The sequence below is a fragment of the Rhamphochromis sp. 'chilingali' genome (genome assembly GCF_963969265.1).
Source record: "Rhamphochromis sp. 'chilingali' genome assembly, chromosome: 18".
NCBI classification, from domain to species: domain Eukaryota; kingdom Metazoa; phylum Chordata; class Actinopteri; order Cichliformes; family Cichlidae; genus Rhamphochromis; species Rhamphochromis sp. 'chilingali'.
Window position 1 is genome coordinate 8,591,270 of NC_137945.1, and position 24,046 is coordinate 8,615,315.

The window sequence follows — 24,046 nt, forward strand, 5'->3', positions numbered from 1 at the left end:
GCACTCAATAGTGGCTCTGCAGCAATCCCCGCCATTGAGACAGTGAAGTCTTCCATATCACGGAGAAAAGTAAAGCCTCTATCCACCTCCACCGAGACAGCGTCCCATACGCATAGCATCTTGTGGCGAACATCGATGTTGTATGTCTTTACTCTCTTGTTCTGTTTTTAGGTTGTGTGAACAATAGCCACCATTTTCTCAGTCCAGTGGATTCTGCCTCAAGACACAATAGCTCAAAAACGTTACTCTAATATTTCACAACACTCTTTCAAAATATGTAGGTTGTCCAAATGGTAGACAAACTGCTGTCAGAGCAATTTTACTCGGTATACAATGTGATAATAAATTCTTGGCGCTGACAGTTTGTTGAAAACATTCCATTTCTATCCATCTGTCTAAAGGAATCTCCTGAGTTACTGGAAAATTCTTTAAACAGAAAATTAATAACTTCATCAGCTCCATGCAGGAGCGAGACGGAAATGTGATAAAAGAAATTAAATATGCAAACCCCAGCAGACCTGTACGCTCCCTCTTTATAAACAGTCAATATTCCTGGTTGTGTTCATGATTATTCATGGCAGGCCTCATGAACATATATTTCTAGTCAGTATATTTCTTTCTCAGAAGTGTCAGGCGCATGCCTTAATCTCTTTTGAGAGTGTGCTTTAGCACTCTATGCTGTGATACCTTGTTTACAGACTATCATTAGGTTTTTGGGTCCAGTTTTAAGTACATTAAAGGGAGAGTCTTCCCCTTACACATGTTTTAAACTCCACATGAAACGGTCGTAATTAAAAAAAATTCAGCAGTTGCTGTAATCGTCAGCACAAATTAATTCATTATAGGTTAATGAAAACAGCACTAATTTCTGTATTGGCATCCTTAGTTTAGTTCTAACAAGACTTCTTATTCTAAAGTTCCCATGTTCGCTGCAAACTTCGTCATCGGTTACACAATAAGAATCAATCACCATTGATGACCCAAGGGAGGAAATCAAGGACTGTGAAGAGGAAAATAATTAGCCTTTTCCCCCCCCACCCTCTCTTTTGCTCATGTCCATTAAAGTAATTCCTCTTTGGTTTGGCATCTGCAGCATCAAATCGGCTGTAACAATCAACTGTCATCACACTCTAAAGCGCTAATCCCCCTGCATTTGTCAATACCGGAGCTCCCAAGTGTGGGAAAGGGCTGTCTTGGAGTATAGCAACTAACTGGTTGTGATGTTCTTTTTCCTGTCTAAATTGATCAGCTGGGCATGCTCCAGGTTGTCCAACTGTTTCATTCCTTTTATTTAATTGAACAGTTATATTTTGAGTACAAGATGAAAGGAGTATCAATTTCCTGCTTTATCTTTCCCACTTGAGATGGAGTTATAGTTGCTCTTTTCTTTAAAGGGAAAAGTTAGTGGTTTCAAAACCCAAAGGCTTGGATAGCCCCCTGTTTAAATGAATAGTTTAGATTAAATGCGTGTTATTGGGAATATAAATCTTATTGATAAGAATGTTAAGCAGAATCTCACAATCAGGTAAGTCTTAAACTCTTAATGAGCATAATAAAATGTAATGCTTGCACGCATTTGACTTATTTTTTTTTTATCTCTTGCTATTTCCAGTAGATGCTGTTATCTATGAGAAAGCACAGATACATTTTGTTCTAATGTACTTGTAGCACATGTTGTTTTTGCTTTCACATTTCAAGTTAATTTATCCCAAACTAGGAAAGAAGCTAACACAAGAGACGTGACTCAGGTTGTGAGAATAATCTACTGGTAACCTCATTATCCAGTTTCACAGTCAGACGAGCCTTTATCCCTTTAAAGTTAATTTGTTGTCCCGTATGACAGAAATATTGCTAAAATCTTTAAATAAGGTAATGAAATTAGATGTAAAAATTGTAAACAGGGTTTAGGTTAAGCAATGTTTTCCATAGTTCAGCTGGTAAAAGTTTCCAGCCTCCACTTTAGTTAGAGTGGTTGTGTAAGACATGATGGTCAAGCAGCCACCAGCTATTTGTGGTGTAAAAGTGTTAATCCCTTGGAAGACTGTAACATGAAATGAAGGCACAGTGACCTTAAAAGTCCTGAAAAAAAAAAAACAGATTTCCATTTAACTTCTCTGTTCTTTTAGAAATGAGATTTAAGTGTTCATTTTCTGCTGAGTACAATCAGAACTCATCAAGTTAATAACTGTAAATATACGGTACATATATACACTGAGTACTTGAACACTTGAGTTGAAGTGCGTTGTGAGCAAAGCCAAGCACACTGTACAGTGTATTAGGGCAGCATAATGAGTGCATTATCACTCAGAATATGCGTTAACACGAACCCGTTACCGCCTCTTCCAGCAGCCGTACACACAAAAACATTATATATGCTATTCCTGTGGGGACACTCCCTCATATAATGCAGCCTTTAGCCCCTTAACCCTACCTTAACCACCATAAATTAGAATCTAACCTGAACATTAATTCTAAACGTAATCCTGAAATGAAGTCTTTACCCTCAAAAAACGCAGTCTGGTCCAGTCTGCATGGCTCCGTTTGCAGTCAGTTTAAAGTCTCTACTGGGATATTACAGCAAAACATTACCCACACACATACACGCAAACACCAAATAGAAAGCAGAGTAAAGCTGTTTTGTCGTTTCTGCTACGATTTATAGAGACGTTGCTTATGCCTGTAACACGGAACAAGCTAAGGTCTGTCAGTTAAATCATGTTCTAATAAGTTTTAATTGACAGATGATTTAGAACCAGTTGAGTTTCCAGAGCAATCCCAGAGGTGATGAAGTCCAAATAATTCCCGGCACAATTTCCGCTGCGAGGCTGAGAGTACACAAGCATACTGTGAGGTACACGCTTCATTATGGCTGGCATTTTCCTCTGCTCCAGCAGGATTCCAAGGAAAAAATAAATCATATTTGGTGGGACACAGTAGAGTGAGTTTCCCTTTTTCAGTTTTCTTGTTTAATATAGTTTAATTCTCTAAGGAGCACAAGAAAGCAAGTGTCCAGATGCCTTAAGATATTTATACTTTATCTATCTGCATGCCTCTAGATCTACCTCTAAATACACATACATATACATTAAATAATGTTTTAGCCTGTAGTCCAATTACAGTCTACTCATCAAGTAATTATAATGAGTTAATGAACCTTGTAATGAGTAACACTCCAAGTGTTTAATTTCTAAATAACAAAAACAAAAAAAAAAAAATTTCCCATTCAAGCGTAATCGGAAACACAAATGATCTTTTTACATGACATGACATAGCTCATGACATTCTGCAGGCAAGATTTTTTTTTAATTTAGATTCATTTCTTTATTTATTGCAACAATAGTTCAGAATTTATGGATAAGTTAAGAAATGCCCAGCATTTTAAATATCATATCATATCATTCTGAATCTAGCACTGTTATCCCATATTCAAATTACTATTATTATTATTTTACATGGAAATAATTTTTTTACATGAATCTATTTGTTAAAAAAAACAATTGCACAGTTATAGCTTGGGTTGTGGCAGGAAGGTCATCAAGGATAAAACGGCCAAATCAAACATGTGGAGCTGCCCGCTGTGGTGACCTCTTGTGGCAAAGAAGCAGCTGAAAGTAGCCATAACTCATAGTTGCATTAACATTTGTAAACCTTTTAAAGAAACAACAAGACTAATGTGCTGGATTTTTGTTTGTTTGTTTGTTTTTTAAGGCACATCTGTGTTGCAAGTCACAGCAACCGATGCGGACGACCCCACCTATGGAAACAGTGCCAGAATAGTCTACAGTATCCTACAAGGACAGCCATATTTCTCTGTTGACCCCAAAACAGGTATGGTATAACTGCATGCTTGGGGAAAAAATGCATCCATGCTCTTGAAAGCATGGTAACAATGAGTTATAAATGGGAGGTATAACTTTGATGTCGATCTCCTAAAATGATGTGTGCGTCATGCTGTGAAGTCTTTGCTTCTCACAGTGGAACATCCTGTTCTGTTATTGCAGCATGTCTCATATCGTAAAAGCTAAAGCAGCCACAGCAGAGTTATGGACTGCTCATACAGTGCAACTGCTGTATTGTTGAGCATGCGATCCACTTTTTGTGAGCAATAACTGACTCCTCAGGGGTCAAAGGAGGCATTTGTTGAGATGCCTTCAGAAGCCATTGTTTCTTACCTTTTTTGAAAGGGGTTGGTGGGGGCCGCACAGCAGGCAGCGCTCAGTGTTTTTTAAAATCTATTTTTTGTCCAGGGAGGCTAATAGAATCTATTAAATGTTAATAAAGCATCTAAAGTGCAAGACATATATAACTTTTATATAATGTAAAAAAGCACGGAGGACTGTGCATGTGCATACATGTCTGACGTTTTGCACGCTTGCCTCTGTTGCTCCTGCTGCTGTTGGTTAACATGAACAACACTCTACTTGTAGGAATTGATTCATTGCTGTCTGGAACAAGTATTGGTCCCTGTGAGACCATACCGCCCATGTAAAACATGAATTCTTTGCTGAATTAGCAACACAAATAAATTGCTGAATATTTTGGATTTGCCTCGAGGGAAAAGGCAGTGGGGATTGATGGAGCAATTTCACAAGGGTGTGGTGATTCAGAAGCAATGCCGATTTTTGAATGAAAATTGGCTCTCTCGTGCAATGTAGCATATTTGATCCTCCCAGCTACTGGATTCGTAGCTTTCTATTTAAGTCACGTTTTTGAGGTATGCCTCTGCCAGATAGACACTGGCACTTTAAATTCATATGTCTACAGAACTAACTTTTGCGATTTTGAAATTTTGTCACAGCTTTTGTAAAATTGTGACATTATTTGCCACCAAAATAACATTTGATGGGATCACAGTGAACTTTACCCATAATTAGTTCACCCTTGAGTCCACATGGCATAAAGCATAAGGATTTTCTCTTAACCATTCCTGAGACAACATGTTCACGAAAATGGGATGTACAGATCAACATATGTATGGACAAGTGTACAAAAAAAAGCTCTCTTTAGGCATGATTGCCGCCAGCTTGGAGGCATAACAATGATTAATCACCAGTGATTTCCTTTTCCTTTTTCCATATGCAGAGTGTTTTTGACACATCAGATGGCTTGTTTTGCTTGAGCTGACTAGGCATCTTGTCTTCATTGTAATTCAGCATAGGGTGCAGAGGAGGAGGTGGGGATGCGATCGAAGGCTTTTCCAGCTGCACACTCTGCACAGCGCTGTTCCACCTACACGTATTAATCTATACGAGTTGGCTTTTGATTTTGCCACTAGCAAACCGCTCTCCTCCCTCAAATTAGGACAAGGGCCTTCAGCGGTCAGTGGAAAATGTGCAGGTTACTCTTGCATGTGGTCTTTAATATGCCAAGTCCAAGTCTTAAAGCTGTTGGAGTTGGCATGCTGCCACGTTTGAGTGCCACAATGGGGAAATGAAGCTGCTTCTGCATCTGTCTCACAGTGCATTAGATTGCTTACACCCTCTCCTAGCCTCATGTACCTGGCTCCCACTATGCTTAAAGTGCAGAGATGCTGTCATGGGAAACACATATTAGTAGCAAGATTACAAGAACATACAGACAAAGACAAACAGACACACACATACACACACGCACCTCTTCCCATTTGACCTTGGTCTGGTGGCCTGATACAGCAGTGATAGATTTTACAAGACTCATGAGGTAGACAGAAAGATCACTTAAGGACAGGGGAATAATAGCATTTGGCCTGCACATATGGCATTGAGGGAATACCCAAAGGATTTTCTCAGACTTGACCCAAATCCTCACTAAGAAACAAAGTGAACAGTTTTACCTGTGCTTTCTCCCGAGCACAGTGGTTTTAACATTATCATCCCAACCACTTGTGTTATGAGATGGATGAATTGTGTTAAATGCTAAATTGACCACAATTACAGTGCATTACTCTTTTCAACCTCAGAGGAGGACAAAATGCTGACATTACAGGTTGTCTTAGCAAAGCATTCAAAAATTGTTGTTTCAGCTCCTGAAGCATTTGTGTATCCAATTAAGTAATTTTTAATGTCTTGCAGCTGTCTGATTAAATAAAATTACTTTACCTTAATGTCCCTGATCAAACTAAAGGGCACCTGCGGTTGTTGCTGTGGGGTACTTTATGCCTTTCAGTAATCAGAAATATCATGTATATACTGCCAAAACATTTATATTTTAGGACTCGGATTTCCCAAAAAACCCTCAAGTAACAAACAAACCAACCATTCCTGGATGTATTATTTAGTTTATGTAAGCTTTTCAAGTGAAAAAAGAAATCTTTCAGCTATTCAAAAAGGATTACTAGATCTAATTTGCAAATTAAGTCCATCCATTTGTTTCCGCCTAACCTTATTAGGGTTACGGAGGGGCTGGAGCCTATCGCAGCTACCAGAGGGTGAGAGGCGGGGTACACTTCAGACAGGTTGCCCGTCTGTCGCAGTGCTAACTGCAAATTAAGTGTTAGCTTAATTTATAACATCCCATAAAGCTTTAAACACTTCCTGAAACAGTCAAGCTTGACATTGGTTTACATTTATGTTTGTTACTTCACCATTTTTAAAAAGGTTAACACACATAGTTATAATATGAAAAAAGGCTTTCTTTAACCGTTTTAATCCTACAGCTGTAGGTCACTGATTCTAAGAGTGTGATGCATTTAAAATTGTGGATACAACACATAAAACATTGGTATCAAGAAACCAGTATATCAAAGCATTTGGTGAAGGACGTGGTGTCAAACTGATGTTTTGTTCTTTCTAGAGTTTCGTACATACCAGATATTAAAACACAAATAAACATCTGAGATATTTACCTAACCGTGGTCCAATTCTGTTTTACACTGTGCATTTCAAGGTCAGTCACAGACTGATGAGACAGATGTGCTGAAGCGCCCGTACATTTGGGTCACTCAAAGGTTCCTTTGTGCTGGGACTTACCCTGACAAAAGGAGCTAAAATTGTCCACAGTCTCTGCAGTGTAGAAACAGAAGAGAAGGTACTTCAAGTAAAAGAATGAACAGTTCCTAGGTTGTAAATTTGCCTATAAATAATACTGATACAACTGGTAATGATGGAAGGCCAGAGGGGACAGTGTGTGCAGGAAAAAAAACAAAAAACGAGGCCACAGAATCCATTTTCATTTGTAATTTTTCCCATGTTGCATAGAAAATAGTAAATGTGTATGCAGGCACATACTGTATATAACATAATAGGGTTTTTGCCTACTCTAGCGATATGATGTGCAATTTAAATGCTCTGATTTGTCAGTGCAGATAATGACAGTGTTTGACAGAATAATATTTCTATCACAACCATTTCAATTCACCAGTATGTGCAATATTTAGGATCTGACATCTGGATAAAGCTCATTAAGTCCTTGTAAGCTTGAAGAATCAGAACAGGAGAACCAGATTTAATGGTTAAAGGTGCCCGGCAGTCTGTCTTACTGATATAATTAATTACGATGATACCGGTTTAATAAAAGAGTAAGTAAAGAGGAGATTGCTAAAGCAGAAAAAGAAAAAAGGTAATGACTGAATTAGCCCGTGGACACTGTCATGATTTTAACATTATTTACTGTGAAACCAAGCGTTTCCAAGACATGTTATGAATTGTCTTAAATAACAGTTTCACAGATAATCAAAAGACGTATATGTATGTATATTAAAGTAACACTGACATTGCTACCAAATGTGTACTTTAAACAGACTGCTGCTAGAAATATGATTGCATGCTAGCTTAAACTTTGCCAATAAATGTGCGAATAATGTAAATAGTATTTATGCAGAGCCAAATGTACACGGTGTCCCTGGTATTATACAAAGCAAATGTAATTTAGAGGTGTGTTATATTATTCACTTGTCAGAAATTGATGCACGGAGACTCTGCAGCAGCACGCTACAACAGCATCACATATTCTAGAAGTGTACACAAGCTTATCAGTGATTACCCCGTGCGTTGCTAACTTCAACACTCTTAAAACAATGCGATTTTTTTTGTGTGTGTGCATGGAATTATTGTATATAGCATTTTCCTAGAAATGGATTTAACAAAAAAGAAGTGCTTTGATATTTGACATTTTTCGAAACATATTAAATTGTTGCCAAGAGGTAAATGAGAAGACTACAACTTCTGCAGGGGGAAACATGCAAATTGTCTACCGGCACTTTTAAACTCACCAATTCACTGGATTATTCTTATTATTTTCTTCTTTCCTCTTTTCCACTTCAAACTACAGCAGCTTTCATGCTGTCTCTGCTTGTCGCCTACACTTTTTCTGGAGAGTACCATATTATTAACTGAACTTTACAGTTGCCGGTAAGTGGATTTTACCCTTGAGCAAAGGCAGGCTAGATGTTTTATCTTAATTCCAGCCTTGACACTGGACTATCTACTGAAGGCTATAGAGTTAGATAACATTTACAGAAGTGATGCATTATATGGACATCTGTAAAACTAACATTTTAAAAACATTTGGCGGTTAAAAGTTTCCAATACGAGTCACAAATCATGTCAAGGTGCCCTTTGAGGAAGGACCTGGAAACCCCTACCTGCTGCGTTTGTTGTGACTTGTCTGGGGATTTGGGTCAAACAGAAGAGATGAAGCACAAGGACAACAGAGAATTAGACAGACAGACTGAACCGCTTTCTGCTGAGTGAATGTTAATCACTGCAGAGAAAGAGTCCAAAATGCTGCATGGGTGTGCATCTGACACATATTTCTCTGTGATGGCTCTGTCCCTTTTTATCCGAGTGCTGTTGAACTTTTTAAGAAATATTGATAGTCTGATGTTGGAAGCTTAGCGACTTGCTAACTCTGTTAAGAACATTCACTGCAATGGATTTGCTTGATTGCATGGTTTGGAAATCACAAAACTGCAAGCCAGCAAATTTAGTAAGCAAAAAGTCAGCAAAAGATGGTGACAGCATTTATCCTTTTAATGCTGTGGTTGGGTTGTAACTCCTGTTTTTACTACAGTGCATCTGTCACAGAGGCATCAAAGTGGTTCCTTTTGAGTCTTGCCCCTTAACCCTTCTTCACTTTTATACACACACACACACACACACACACACACACACACACACACACACACACACACACACACACACACACACACACACACACACACACACACAGAAAGACAAACCACAGTACAGGCCCACTAAGTCCCCTTTGCATCTTAAATAGGCTAATTTCTCTGCTGATCTGGGATTTGTGACTGTTCGAGTTTACTGATGGAGCTGACACAGATCAAGACATTTTCACCGTTAACGGATTAAGTCTTACCTCTTGAATCAGGGAAAGTCATTTGTGATGTAGGCTTGAGCAGCCCAATCAGTTTTTCACAGTTAGATAGATGGACTGATATATAAACAGAGAGAAAAGTTTGTAAGTAAAGTAACAAGAAGCCGTGTTTTTGTGCGATATCTTTGATTATTCAAGTGGCTTTTGCTGAAGTTATCTACCTTTTTTTTTCCGGGAAATGCTCTTCGAGTTCAGACACACAGGGATAACATCGTATTGGAAGGGCAAAACACCAAGATTCCTGAAGCTGGAGATTGAAGAGCGCTTTAGTAATCTCCTATAATCCTTTTTGTTCACCCAGGAGATTGTCCTCCTTTAGAAGTTTCCAGCCAGACAAAGAGGTGGATAGTATGATGGTATCAACTCTAATAGACTGGGGAGGTTGAGGAAAAGGCTAACCACCTCACTGTGTCAAATGGGCCTAGGTTGAAGGAAGTCAGCTCTTTCTCAATTATTTTCTAAATTAACTGACGAGCTCCACTGAGATTTAGCAGAGACTTTCTGAGGTATTACAGCTCAGAAATGGTCAGGATAGGGAGTTCAGGGGTGCAATCTTTGTGTCAAAGTACTGACATACCTTTCAGGTACTTGCACTTTCTGAAGAATACCCTCATCGCCTTTTCTGTATTGTTATGGGACTTTTATTTAATACTGAATGCAGTTCGCTGATTGTACATTACTACAATAAATGCATTGCAACAGCTGTGAAAGAATGGTCACACGTTGCAGAAGGTGTTATGTCATTTGCTTGTTTGATTTTAAATGTCTGATAGTTGTCCATCCTCATTATTGTGAATACCAGTGGAATTCCCATAGTAAAAGAAGAAAACCTCATACTTTCGTGTTTGCTCATTGTTCTTAAAACCACTGCCGTGAAATATTGCTGAGGAGCGATGCACCCTCATGAGTAAAGGGGTAATAAGAGACTTGAAAGGTCAGATCGTCTGTCTTGGTGTGGTTTTAATGGAAAGCATGGCCACTTGCCAAGGTCTGTGTGTCTCAAGGACCCCAGGTTAAGTAATGCCAAGACTGCAGTTAATAACAAAGGCCTTCCAATAGAGTTTGCAAAGCTCGCATCATTACATGAAAATGGCTGCAAGCGCTTTGATTAGTTTTAAAACTAAGAAAAGCAGCAGAGCCATGCTGAGATCTGGCATTTGAAAAGAACACTGTGACAAGAATAAAATGCTTGTGCTCTAATGAAAGCTTTTCAATAAAAATCTGGAGTATTTTCATCTCCTGGAGAGGCTTAAAAGACAAACATTGTGTTTCTACCCTCTCTGATAATATATTTTATATGTGAAATATGTTAGTCATTATATTTAATTATTTAATGTCTTTTTTATTATTTTATAATAATAATAATGTAAAACATATGCCCAATTTAAACATTCCATAGAATGGTTATTAATTATGTACAATGACTGCTTGTTGACTCAAATATCTAATCACTTGGTAACATGGTAACAACTCAATGCACTGATGCATGCAGCTATGGTCCAGATGACCCAGGATCAGAATGGGGAAGGTAGGTGATTTAAGTGACTTTGAGTGTTACATAGTTGTTGGTGCCAGACAGACAGAAACTGCTGTTCTACTGGGACTTACCTGCAAGACAAAAAAGACAAAACATCCAGTTAGTGGCAGTTTGCTGGGCAAAATGCCTTGTTGATGCCTGAGGTCAGAGGAGATTGGCTTCAGGCATATAGGAAGTCAAGAGTAAATCAAATAACTTATTACAACCAAGGTATGCAGAAGAGCATTTCTGAATGCTAAATATGTCCAAACCTGTTAGCTTAGCACAGGAAATTCTCATTGGCTCGCCAAAGTTGGACAATAGAAGTTTGGAAAAATGTTGCCTGGTCTAATGAGTGTCAATTTATGCTGCAATAATCAGATGATAGGGTATCAATGGCTCAGATTGCCAACACTGGCAGTTTAATGGTATGGGGTGTTCTTTCTTGGCATACATTGAAACATGAGAATTGTTTAAATTTCACAGCCATCTTCCAACGACTGCATTTGGCAGAATACCACGGGCGACCATGGTTCAGGGGGTTGGGAAGCTCATCTTGTAACTGGAAGGTTGCCGGTTCGATCCCCAGTTCTGTCTGTCTTGGTTGTTGTGTCCTTGGGCAAGACACTTCACCCTACTGCCTACTGGTGATGGCCAGAGGGGCCGATGGCGCAATATGGTAGCCTTGCTTCTGTCGGTCTGTCCCAGGGAAGCTGTAGCTAGCTTGCCTCCACCAGTGTGTGAATGAATAGCGGAATTGTAAAGTGCTTTGGAGGTCTCGAAAAGCGCTAAGTGCAATCCATTATTATTATTATGCTTGAAAGCATGTCACCAAAAAACTGCTTAAAAGTTTAGTAAAAAAAAGTAAAGTATAATGTCCTTGTTACTGGATATCAGGCCCTTGTGGAGCAAAATGTATTATTTTGGTCTAGACATCCCAAAATGTGATGTCCACATATGTGGACGCCAGGTCCTAGGAAGTTAAAGCTTGCATTAAGATTACACAGTCACATTGGGGGAAATCCTGGATGCCTTTTTTAGTAAATTCCTTTTCCTCATAAAGCCTGCCTTTATATTTAGATAGTACTTGTCCACTCTGGTCTTGATATTTAAAGTGTGGCAAGGCTTTTGTTGATTCACTACTAATGAATCCCAATTCACTAGCACTCTGTGGGACTTCAGCCACTGCTCTGTGTGACAGGTGATGTTTAACCTAAGATCCCCTGGATCTTAATACTATTGGCTGCCTTACTCCTTGACCCACTTTTAATGATTATTCAGCCTGAGGCAAGTGGATTAGTTTCTGTCTATAGTCCAGGAGAAAAGAAAGAGGAAAATGGCCCATCGTATAACTCAGGTATATAGCTGCCTCTTTTGGGGAATTTTGGAAATCATAGCCCTGCCTTAATTCACTTAACTCAATTTTTTTTTAAATGCTGAGTTTAGAACACAAATCAGATGTTGATAACTTACTTGGCCCCTCAACTTTCAGACATTGCGTAGCAGCGAACAATCAAATGTAAAATGCTGTATTTTCCTCCACTTCATTAAAGAGCTATAGCATCACACACCTGCAGCAACAGCATCTATACTGTCCCCATATTGCAATAGGTGCTGTGAGCATTTTATGAACATAACACAGGAGTAGTAATTTCATTTATTATTTTAATATTCTGACTTTCCATTGTGATCTTATGTAGCCTTATTACATCCCTCTCTCTCTATAGCAAATTGCTTCACTGCTTCAGACTCACAGTTTCTGCAGTGAAATCATTCTGAACAAAACTCCCACTCAGGATGAATCCAATGGCACTAGAGTTACATTTTTAATTTCAGCTAAATCCAAATATTGTTTCCCCTGGAGAATCCTCACATTTTTTCCTCTACCATATCAAGTGGATTATTGCAGATAGTTTAGTTTTGCTGCTTAAAAGCAGCTTGCTTGCAGTAGTGGCACGGCTGGATGCATGAAATTGATCTAACCACTCTGTGAATTAAAAAAAAAGGGGGGGGGGGGGCAACAGACAGACAGTTGACCCAGTAATGAAAACAATTCACTATACTGTGACACAGCCCCCATCCCACTGCTCACATATCACAGTTTAACCCCTGTTAAATTTTCCAAATGCAAGTGTTTTACATCAAATATAATAATATCTAAACGTAGTCTTCCTATGATAGAAATACAATACTGTAATTCTTTTTTGTGAGTTAAAGTTTGAAGATAACTGTAAGGAAGGTGACCTTATAATAGAGCAAAATTAAGATACAAAAGGGATGTTTTTTTAAATAGGCTCATGAAGGTGATTTGATTTTTTTGTAGAATGTAAGCAGCAGGTGAGGGACACACAACCCCCTTTATGTCAGGGCAACTTCATATAGAAATGAATAAAATAGCCAAACAATGAGGAAAAACGTGGTTTTATCATGCAACACAGTTGATGGGAAACCTGTAAAAAGCCAGGTTAGGTTTTTCCGAGACCTTAGAAATGCCTCGATTAATTCTCTCATGTTGATTGTTGAATCACAACAGGAATCGACAGCAGCAATGTGGATTTCACCCTGTGATCAACACCAACCCGCAGGTGTCACTGCACTGCACCGGGACAACCCCTGTGAATTATGGCAGGGTTCAGAAGTTCAAAAGAACACGAGTTCAGTGGTTGCCAGAGGGTCTCTGCTGTGGGGAAAAGCACAATTTACAATCAACGCTCATGTAACAGAACATATTAGATCAGGCTCCATGTGCTGCTGTGGTTTCAGGACCAAAGATGGCGAATTAAGCCCCGAGCACAGATATAGACATACACGCACACAAAGCTATATAGGCTAACAAATAAGATACAGTTGCAGTCAAACACACACTCGCACGCACAAACACATTCCCATGAACCTATTACATTCAATAAATCACCTACTAATGGCAACACAGGAAGCTAATACTGCTTCCATCTTTTTAGCTTGTTATTGTGCTGTGATTCACCTGTGTACAGTTTCTAATAGTGGGAAGAGTTCCGGTCATATATCACCGAGTTAGTATTGTGAAAGTTCATGGCAGTGTTTGCTGTGTTATTGTAGTAATAAATGTGACAAATTGGGTCCCCCAGAAAGTTGCATTCTGCCTTAATCCAAGGTTGCATAGTCATTTCTTATAACATAATGAATATTAAGGAAAAGCTAACCTTGACAGTGAGAGATGAGGAAAATCAAAGATAAAGAGGCACGGTATTATAGTGTTAGCCTTTAAGAAGAAGAGTGACACAGCGCTGTGTCAGTGGTACAAGAGGTGTTGGTAAGAAAAAAAATATAGCAATGTAACAGTGAAAAAAGTATATTCTATCTGTCCTCTAGATAAAAACTAATAAATAAAAAACGTGTTAACTGCAAAGTTATTAACCTAGTTTATGTTTTGTGTTTATTTTTTCCCTCTCAAATGTCGCACAGGAATCATCAGGACTGCCTTAGCTAACATGGATCGAGAAGCCAGGGAACATTACACTGTTGTCATCCAAGCCAAAGACATGGCAGGTCAAGTTGGAGGCCTTTCTGGTTCCACCACCATCAACATCACACTGACAGATGTCAATGACAACCCGCCCAAGTTTCCCCAGAGTATGTACAATGCACCTGAAGACGATGTTTGACCTAACAAAGTTTAGTGCTATTTTAAGGGGCATTATAGTAAATTATTATGCTGCAGAACTGACCTCCTCCAATTGCATTTGTGCTGGAATATCGTGCAATTCCATTTGGGAGATTGTATGGCAGCGCATTTTAAACTGGCAAACTAGCCACAAGGTGAATGTACAGTAGTTAAATAACCAGTGCCAATGTTGACATCTTAGTTTGCTTATCTGAATACATTAGCTTCTGCTGCATTGCATGACCATGCAGGCTTGGCCTTGGGCAGAAGACTTACAACACACCTGCCTGAGGCAGTTACATTAAAGATGCATTTATAAGAGGAAGTTTCTACTGTATTTTAAGTGTGTTACGTTAAAGGGAAGGCGTTTCTAAAAGTCCTAATGCGTTTGCACAGGAAACATGGGGCTGTTTTTCTGCAGCATATATTGTCATTTCATACTGTAAATTTCACCAACTCAGCAGTCGTCACTGTGATGAATGATACTTGTTTTGTAACTGTGTATCCTCACATTGGAGTCAAATTTTCCATAATTAGCTGTTTAAATTAAATGAGCATTTCATCAAAACCCTGTGTTTTGCAGTCTGAATTTTCTCAATTATAATGATAAATTTAAGTAATGACAAAGTTGTGATTCTTTGTCTTTGGAAGCGCCTCATCAAGTATAATCCCCCTCGGCTCTGAGTTTTTTCCATTTGTGCTGCAATGAAAAAAAAAAAACTATTTCAAGACCATCAACATTTTCTGAATAATCATCTGCCTCTGAGTTTGATGTGCTCCACTGCAGCGCTATCAACCTAAGTTTCTCATTTAATGACAATTGAAACACAGCAAAATATTTTTAATTACATTCCCCGAGGAACAAGTGGTTACACATTAGAATTGCTTAGCTAAGGCTTTTTAGGAGAATACTCAGACAAGTGTATGAGGCAGAGGAGGCAGATTATGTGTTTAAAATTGTTCTGCTGTCTCTAACATCAATGTTCATCCACAGAAAACTACCAGCTCTACGTTCCTGAATCAGCTCAAGTAGGGAAACCTGTAGGAAAGATCAAAGCCAATGATGAGGACCTTGGCATCAATGCGGACATTCGGTACAGCATCATCAATTCAGAGGGGGCCAACATGTTCTCAATTTCTGCAGACAGAGACACGAGGGAAGGAATCATCAGCCTAAAAAAGGTAAGTGCATTCTCACTTTAGTGCTTGGAACATTTGCTTAAAATGTCGTTGGAACATAGACCATTAGGATAAAATCCTCATATCACAGATCTATCACATGCAGTGTTGTAATAGCATATAGGAGCAATTGATTTATGCACTAATTTCACCACAAAGTACACACAGTTGTGTTTGTGGAGTTGGTCCAGAAAGTGTGTTGTTGTTTGGAATTAATGGGTCAGCTTTAGGATTTTTTAAAGTGGGCTTGTACTATTTACCAGCAGGTAAATGAAGTTGTTATATGAATCTCTTCAAAACCACTAGAAGGTTATTTTACCCAGCAGAAAACAACCAACTGAGGAAGCAATAAACTAGAAACTCCTTTGGTCTGTGAGGTAAAATAATCCCTTCTGCTATAACAGTCTCACTTTCTTGATAGAAATTATGGCAAGATAAAGCCATAATCCTTTACAGTCTCTTTTTATGTTGCTAAAAACTGGGGGCACGCCTACTCCCATACACACTAGGCCCTGACCACAGGTATAAGTTCCTCACTACCCCGCTTTAAAAAACGAAAAGAAATAGTGGGTGCGATTAAATTAGTTGTACTATGAGCATGCTAATCATGTGGCCCCTGTGGGGCTTTTTCCCCAACAGCCTCTGAACTTCGAGAGGAAGAAGACCTACACGCTCAACATCGAGGGGGTGAATACACATGTGGATCCTCGTTTTTCCTATCTTGGCTCTTTCAAAGACACTGCCACCCTTAAAATTACAGTTGGGGATGTGGACGAAGCCCCTGTGTTTTCTATGGATTATTATATCATGGATGTTTATGAAAACTCACCAAGTGGCACGGAGGTGGGGGCTGTAACAGCTCGAGATCCTGACAGCAGGAACAGTCATGTCAGGTGAGATACTCTTATTACATTTACCAACATATACAATCTGCTGTAAGAATTATAGACATTTCAGAAGAAGGGCAGTCCTTAAACACTGGACACTTAAACACTTTTAGACTTTAGTTAGACTTTTTTCAGTTGATAAAACATAAGTTTGCCAAGCAAAATCAGCTGGGAATAAAGCATAACAAGTGATGTAGCCCATGGATAGTATCTTTAAGCAACACGTGTGAAATGTTAAAAACTGTGCATTATTTAGAAGACTTACAGTCCGTAAGTCTCGAGCAACCCCTCATTTAATCATATCTTTTGGGAAAATTGGAAATAAGTGGAGTTATGTATCATAACACATGTAGTGTAAACATCCAAGGTACACAGTACATAAGGCAAAAGCAGAGTTTTTACAATTCTGAGCTTGAAAGTCAATATTTGGTATGACTACCCTTATTCTTCAATAGAGTCTGCTGAACTATTAGCCAGATTTTATTTATTGTATTTAAGTAGTCTTGAGGAATAGTTATCTAACACTGTTAATCCTTTAGAGCCGATCGGAGCGGGAACGCTCTGTTATGCGTAACTATTTTTAAATCCCAGTAGCACTGCAACCACGTAAGCTAGCGCAAAAATTTTTTTTGCATATGAAACCGGAGGAGTTGTACTTACATCTTATGCCATCAGCTTGTCCTAGGTCACGGTTTCCTTCCACATAAAGCTTTGCAAAAACTGCATAAAAAGCACTTGCAGGAACAAAAACATAATATTCCAGAAACACGCTTTACCGATCCGATCAGCTGTTCATAACACTTCCTACGTTGGAATAGACGTCAGCGCGAACTTTTGCATTTCCGCCATTACCTGCCCGAAACCGGAAGTGACGTCATTTTCGCGGAAATGTAGTCTTTTTTGCGATCAGGGCCTCAGGGCCTATACTGCTCTTTTTAAAAGTTATCTTTGACTTTATGACTTTCTGTGTCGTTTCTGGGATGCTTAGGACTCATATTGCACTGCTGGAAATAGTTTATTTTGATGCACATGCTGCTTTTTTGCAAATTTGCACTATAATATTTATTTTCGTTTTTCCTGCAGTGTATAAAAATTGGTGTATTTCAAAAATAAAACTATGAAGACACTCAAAATAAATTTCCTGTGGTGGGAAACTATTTTGTGCAACTTTTTTGTATTTACAGTTTTGAGGGATAAGCCTCTTAAATTTCTCTAACTACAAATATATGTTAAAAAAATCAAAAACGATTTTCAATTTTTTTGTAGTTTATTGCACTTTTTTGCAATTTATGTAATTACTATGCACTTAATGAATACATATTATTAAAATCTGGGCTATAATGGTTGTATTGATGTATAGCAACTTGAAATGCTCCCAAAAATGGCTCCACAGCATGTAAAAATATAATATAAGCTCTGGCGGACTTGGTTCTATGGTAGGTCTTAAAGGGTTAAAGGACATTTCAAAGCTTTTCCCTGGAATTTGGTTGCCTTTTGTTTCATTTTATGTTAAGATTTGGGCTCTGGGGAGACTCTGTGTTCTATTGTGTGTTTTTACATCCAGATATGCTTTTACTAGTATTGTGTTTGGGATCATTGTCATGCTAAAAAATGAAACTATTACCATTGTCAGATGCTCTGCAGATGGTATTCCATGGTGGATCCAAATCTGATGATATTTCTCTGTGTCAAAATTCCATCAATTCACCACTGGTTGAAATGCACCCCAAAATCATGACAGATCCTCCACTATGTTTTACACATGGCCTCAGACACTCACTATTATAGTCTCCTGACTCCCTCTGTATATAATAATAGTTTGAACCAAAATTTTCAAATTTGCATTCATCACCCCATAAGACCCGTTGGTGGGATTTCTGGTGTAGTTTAGTGTAATCTGGCACACCCCAGCCTTTTCTCCCTGTTTCCCTTTAGTAACAATCAAGACCTCAAGACCATAACTGATTTAACCCGATATCATGACAAAGCGTGTAATAGATACGCCAGTCCACCGTGTCCATTTCACGCTTTAGCTCTCCAAAACTTGAAGTGTACACGCATGCAGAAGTTGCAGTAACAGCTGAGGGGGATATTTTATTTCAAGCCAGCATGAAAATAATCATGGGGAAAACATTTAAGCAGAAATTATTAACACATTTACATGTCCATACATGTTAGACCCTGGTGTGCATTTAATATTTTTTTTTGCTCACTGCTGACTTCCTGGCTTTGAATATATCATCTCCCCGTGCTTGTAATTTCAGCACGTGTGTCCATTTGACGGTTTGGAGAGGCAAAGCGTCAAATGGACACAGTGGACCAGCTTGTTTATTACACATTTTGCTGTCATATGATGAGGTTTCAGTAAACAGTACGTGGATCATCTTCAGGGGCAGATGCGTTTCTCAGGTCCTGTGTAAAAATAAACAAATAAAAGAAAATAAGCAAAGAGTGAAAAAGCTACCAGTGTCCAAAAAAGGCCTTGGAAGACATTTAGAAAGCCTGGAGAACTATCACTCAATGCCACTTTAAAAATGCAAGAATGTCTGTCTCTTTCCAAGAAAATTATCATTCCTCTATGTTCTTTATATTCTCAGTGTCTAAAGGGTTTTTCCATGGTGCTGTACAACATCATGTTTTATAGATGCCCTGCAACATTTCAAATAGACTCTTGTCTTATCCTGATACTAGAATTGTAGATAAACACAAACACAAAAAAACAACTGCAGTGTAGATTGTGAGCCTAGTGAATCTGAATTTTTTGGCATCAGACGGCTGGTTATTTTGTCTCTACGCTTATGAAGTAACCTGAGGCAATGCAACTGCTTAGCACATTTGTATGCACTATAAACACATGGTTTTGCACTGTTGAAAGAAGATTGGTATTAGCCTTAGGCTGTGGACTAATCCTAGGTTGTCTCTCTGAACAGGTATCTCATTTCATGACATTACACTCAAGCAACTGTCCTGCTTGTAATCATTTGAATTCTCTTTATAGCCTTGATGTAAATGGCGCACCAGCTGTAAACATGATACTCCTCTTGAGATGAAGTATTGCTGTTATATCAATAAGAAGCAATCCTATATTGCTGTTAACCTCTTATGCCGTGGACCACAGAGCAATGGGTTTTTTTAAACAGCAGCATGGCACTTTACAGTTTTGGTTGATACTACACGTAGTGGGAATAGTAGGTGAGCAAGAAAATTACATTATTATTCAAAGATTATGAGTTAAAATGGGGGCATGGATGCAGGCAAGGTACGATACGCAAATCCCAGTTCTTAATGACAATTTTATTTAGTTATTAACACTAAAATACTCTAAAAACCACAGAAATTGACTGTAGAAAAGTCTAGAGAGAGTGTAGGACACACATTTTAACAAACTAAAGATCTGAGACTGGTACATGACAAGGCATGCTCCAGAGGTTTGTAAGAGAGTTGCAGTTAAGGATGTATGGGAAAAGCTGTGTCAGCCATTATCAGCATCAGCTGGACTCAAACTGGAACATATTGGCTCATGAAGTGCAAAAGAAAAAAAAATGTGGACTGGCACTGAAGGTTTATTTTCATTAGTACATACCCTAAGGTAATATAAAGGGGTTACATGGGGGGGAATATATATACCCAGAACTCTGAATTGTAATCTCTCCCAGTAATTTGTTTATCCAGGGCATCATGCAGTGCCTAAAGACTCTTCCATTAATGCTGGAGCCTGATGGGAGCTGCAGTGGCGCATGTCATAAGCACAAGATTGTTTGGGTTCTTGATACTGTACTGTTGCAGCAGCAAACAGTTACAGTAAGCCACTGGTTGAAATCATCTCTCTGCTAGTCACCTCCTACACAGCTTAAGCAAACGAAAGTGGTGACCTCAAATGTTGAAGTATGTCACAGCTTTCCCCGAAGCAGAAGCAAATTTTATCAGTCAACATCGATTTGACCTTTCACTTCAACAAATTAAAATACATGTTCCTTTTTGCAGGCATTTTAGGCCCAGTTGGTGTATGATGCTTTCTGAATCTCACAGCAGCAAACATCTCTGTTTAATATTAAGGTCCTTTAACCATGGAGAGCTTTATTTATTTATTTGTTTTCATTTAACATAGCAAGGTTTTTAGGGTGTGTGGATTTTAAAGTTTGACTAATAGATGAGTGGAAACTTGGGCACAAGAAGAGTCTTATTTGCACATTGGTCAGGGTGTCACACTCCAACAGCTACTGAAGGAGCAGTCTAGCAAATAACCAGCAGGAGAATTTCAGTAAATGTACAGCTGCAGGTATGTAGTTGATGTCTATAAGGTGTCCCATGGAAATGGGTGGAGGTGGTGAAGGCCACAGAATTTATTACACACCTTTTTTTCTGCAGGACAGTGACCAATAGCAAGTGTACTTTCCATTTCCATATCCATTGTGGCCGGCTTCAAATGATGCTCAACGCATCAACTTCAAGGACAAAGCTAATGAAAACTTTTACTCATGCTATAACAACTGTAAACATGAGCCAAAGACTTTATTATGTATTTTTATTACCTCACAGGAGCCACATTATGCTTGAGGCTTATTTATATCTACATACATCCTGGGATCTATTTTTCCGTCTAAAATTAATCAAAGGGGCAAAAATGCTTGGAATGAGTCCACTACTGAGCAAAGAAAGCCACGAATTGTTTGTCCATCTCCTTATCTTTACTACTCACTTGCTTGGATGGTAATTTGAAAAGGAATTTATGATGTTTATACACTATCTAAAACAAGCTGTTCTTCCAATAAGGACAGTGGCCCTTTAAAAACCTTCTCACTGGCTGGTCCTAGCAAATGAAAGGCTTGAAAAGCAGGTGGCCAAGTTGTGACAATATTAGATATAAATACACACTGACATCATACACCCAAGAGTAGAAAAAACTGTCAGAAGCAAGAAATTACGTGCACTGACTCTAATCACATCAATAACATGACAGAAATACGAATATGAAAGAAAACACTAAAATCACAACAGGTTTACTTCTGACATTTTCATGCATTTTTATTTATTCCTTCTAATTAACTGCAATGAAATGTGCACATACCAGAGCATTTACATACACGTAAATTCAATAAGTTACTGCTCCCTAAAAGGCACTTACAATGTGGAAATGCTTAAACCCCAAGCCCATCAGTCTTCATCCACTTATCCAGTTCAGGGTCATGGTTGGGCTGAAGCTGCTGTAGGGCATGGCACTGGATACACCCTGGACTGGTCACCAATCACTCTCACATTCACAACTATGGCCAGTTTAGAATAATCATTTAACCTAACAGTCATGTCTGTGGGAGAAAGCTGGAGTACCTGGAGAGAATCCACCCAGACACTGGGAGGATGTGCAAATGTCCCTTCTTGCTTTGAGACATAAATCCAAACCACTAGATCACTCTGCTGCCCAAACCTCAAGCCATTATTATTATTATTGTTTTAATCTAACCTTTCTATATTTATATATAGAAAGCATATATTTACTATGTACAGTATTGTTACGCCACATTGTCTGCTCTCTCTAACTCGCACTCACCTTAGTTTTAGGTTGGCATGTCTCTCTTAGTGAGACTTTTGTTATATTACAATCAAAACCTATTGTTGGCAGCTATAACCATTTTTACTAAGTGGACAGTTGGCCCATGGCATTGTATCACGACTGTTTTGTAGTTGCCAATACTGAAAAAATTCTAAATATTTTTGTCGCTTTTAATAATGCAGAAGCCAAAAGTTAAGAAATTACAGGATTTTTCCTTTCATACTCTGCCTGAATGCTTCCTGTGTTGACTTAGATGGAGCACCAGAGATGTTGCTATAATTGTGAGTGCAAGGTACATGACAGCTGCTGCCCTGCTAATGTGCTGCTCAAGCTACACTGTCTATTTAGGCAGGCTGTGTTCTTCATACCTTTGAAACTTCACTCAGAATTTTAATGCCAGAAAGGTTATTTAATTTAGAAACAGTTTGGATTTCTTTCCATTTTATTAAGTCTATGTTGGGATTTTTCTGCTTCTTTTCCAGCAAAGATGAATTACCAGTCAGAAGTTTTTTTTTTTGGAATAATATCAAAACCAACTGTATGCAGAGGTTTGTTTGAGGTACCTGGCATTGTATCCGGAGCTCAACATAATATATGAAATATATTATATGATTCAGCTCATTAATCATTATTCTGCCTTATTTTTCACATCTAGACCAAAGCACACAGGTCAAGATTAATCAAACCAAGACTAATTAATCAACTGTTTGGCATTTTTGTTGTCACAGACAAAGTAAAGGTTTCACGAATTTAAAAGTATGCAATCATTAGTCTTTACTTTTCTCCTTGTTAGTTCAGATTTCACAACTCTACATATAAATGATGGTTATATGATCAAGAGGGTCTTAAAAATACCAAAAATAATCAAGTCCAGGTTTGAAGAGTATTTTCAAAGCTGTGAAGCTGGTCTATTGTAGAAAAGAAACTATATATTGTTTTTTAAACTTACATTTTGGAGTTGGTTTCAAACAGCATTATGGTTTTAATTGGGATACTAAATTCCTTTTCACATTGGAGTGGTAAAAAAAAAGATTTCTTTCTGTCCATTATTCTATTCATTTTTCAACGTTTCTTTTGGATAATATTATGACTTGCTGTATTGGTGTCAGTCGCACCACACAGATATGACACCCGTTAACTTAATCAGCCATAAAACCCCCTATCACAGCATCTCTAATTAAGTCTGTTTTGCATGAGGTGAGCTTCGTCGTCCTTGATGAATGTTGTACAGTTTGAAATGTCTGGAAAACATAGGGTGAAGATTTGTTTTTCTGATTCATGTATTAATCTTGACAAGCTGTGAAAGATGTGTAGTAAACAAAAAGGTAATCTACATATGAAAGACTTTTCCTTGCGTTCCTTGAGGAATACCTGGTCCATTCCCGCAGTACATTACTTGCGCTGTTCATCACGTAAAGAAGAAGGCAGCAGGAAGTATTTTGATAACATCCACTTGAACACTGAAAGCTAAACAAGTGTGCCTCTGCTTCTTGTGTCTGCATCAGAATGTAAAATTCAGCAGTGTTTGCCTCTCTTTGATCATCAGAAGTCTGCCCATGCATGCAATGAAATAAATATGTGATTGAAGTGACATTTGAAATGTTGGGAAATGGTTTGAAATTGACATCTGAATAATCAAATGAGTTTTCCAGAGGTCTTTACCTCTGATTGCTCTTATACATTATCATATTTATTAGGAATAGTTTTGAAAAGTTTTTTGGCCTAGTTACCATTACTCACAGCACAGACTCCCATCTTCAGCCAGTATTAACTGACTGCATCAATTGTAGTATCAAACAGACTCATTAAAGTAAGACGGGAAACAGTGAAATACCACTAAAGTCTACCATTATAATTATTATAGTGTTTTACCATTTTAAACACTGTGTATAAATTAAAATCTTAGGTTAAATGCTTAGTTAAACAATTGGCAGTTTATAATAAAAAAAAGTAGA

General features: G+C 38.3%; 1 protein-coding gene across 2 annotated transcripts in view; it reads left to right on the forward strand.

Moving 5' to 3' along the window:
• The window catches only part of LOC308385801 (cadherin-18), a 203,395-nt gene that overhangs the window by 138,721 nt on the left and 40,628 nt on the right, over positions 1 to 24,046 (forward strand). For both annotated transcript variants that reach the window (XM_080864946.1, XM_080864945.1), the window contains exons 4-7: positions 3,709 to 3,828; positions 14,276 to 14,443; positions 15,469 to 15,656; positions 16,293 to 16,546. In XM_080864946.1, the coding sequence (XP_080721072.1) occupies positions 3,709 to 3,828; positions 14,276 to 14,443; positions 15,469 to 15,656; positions 16,293 to 16,546 (730 nt within the window). The remainder of the gene's footprint in view (positions 1 to 3,708; positions 3,829 to 14,275; positions 14,444 to 15,468; positions 15,657 to 16,292; positions 16,547 to 24,046) is intronic.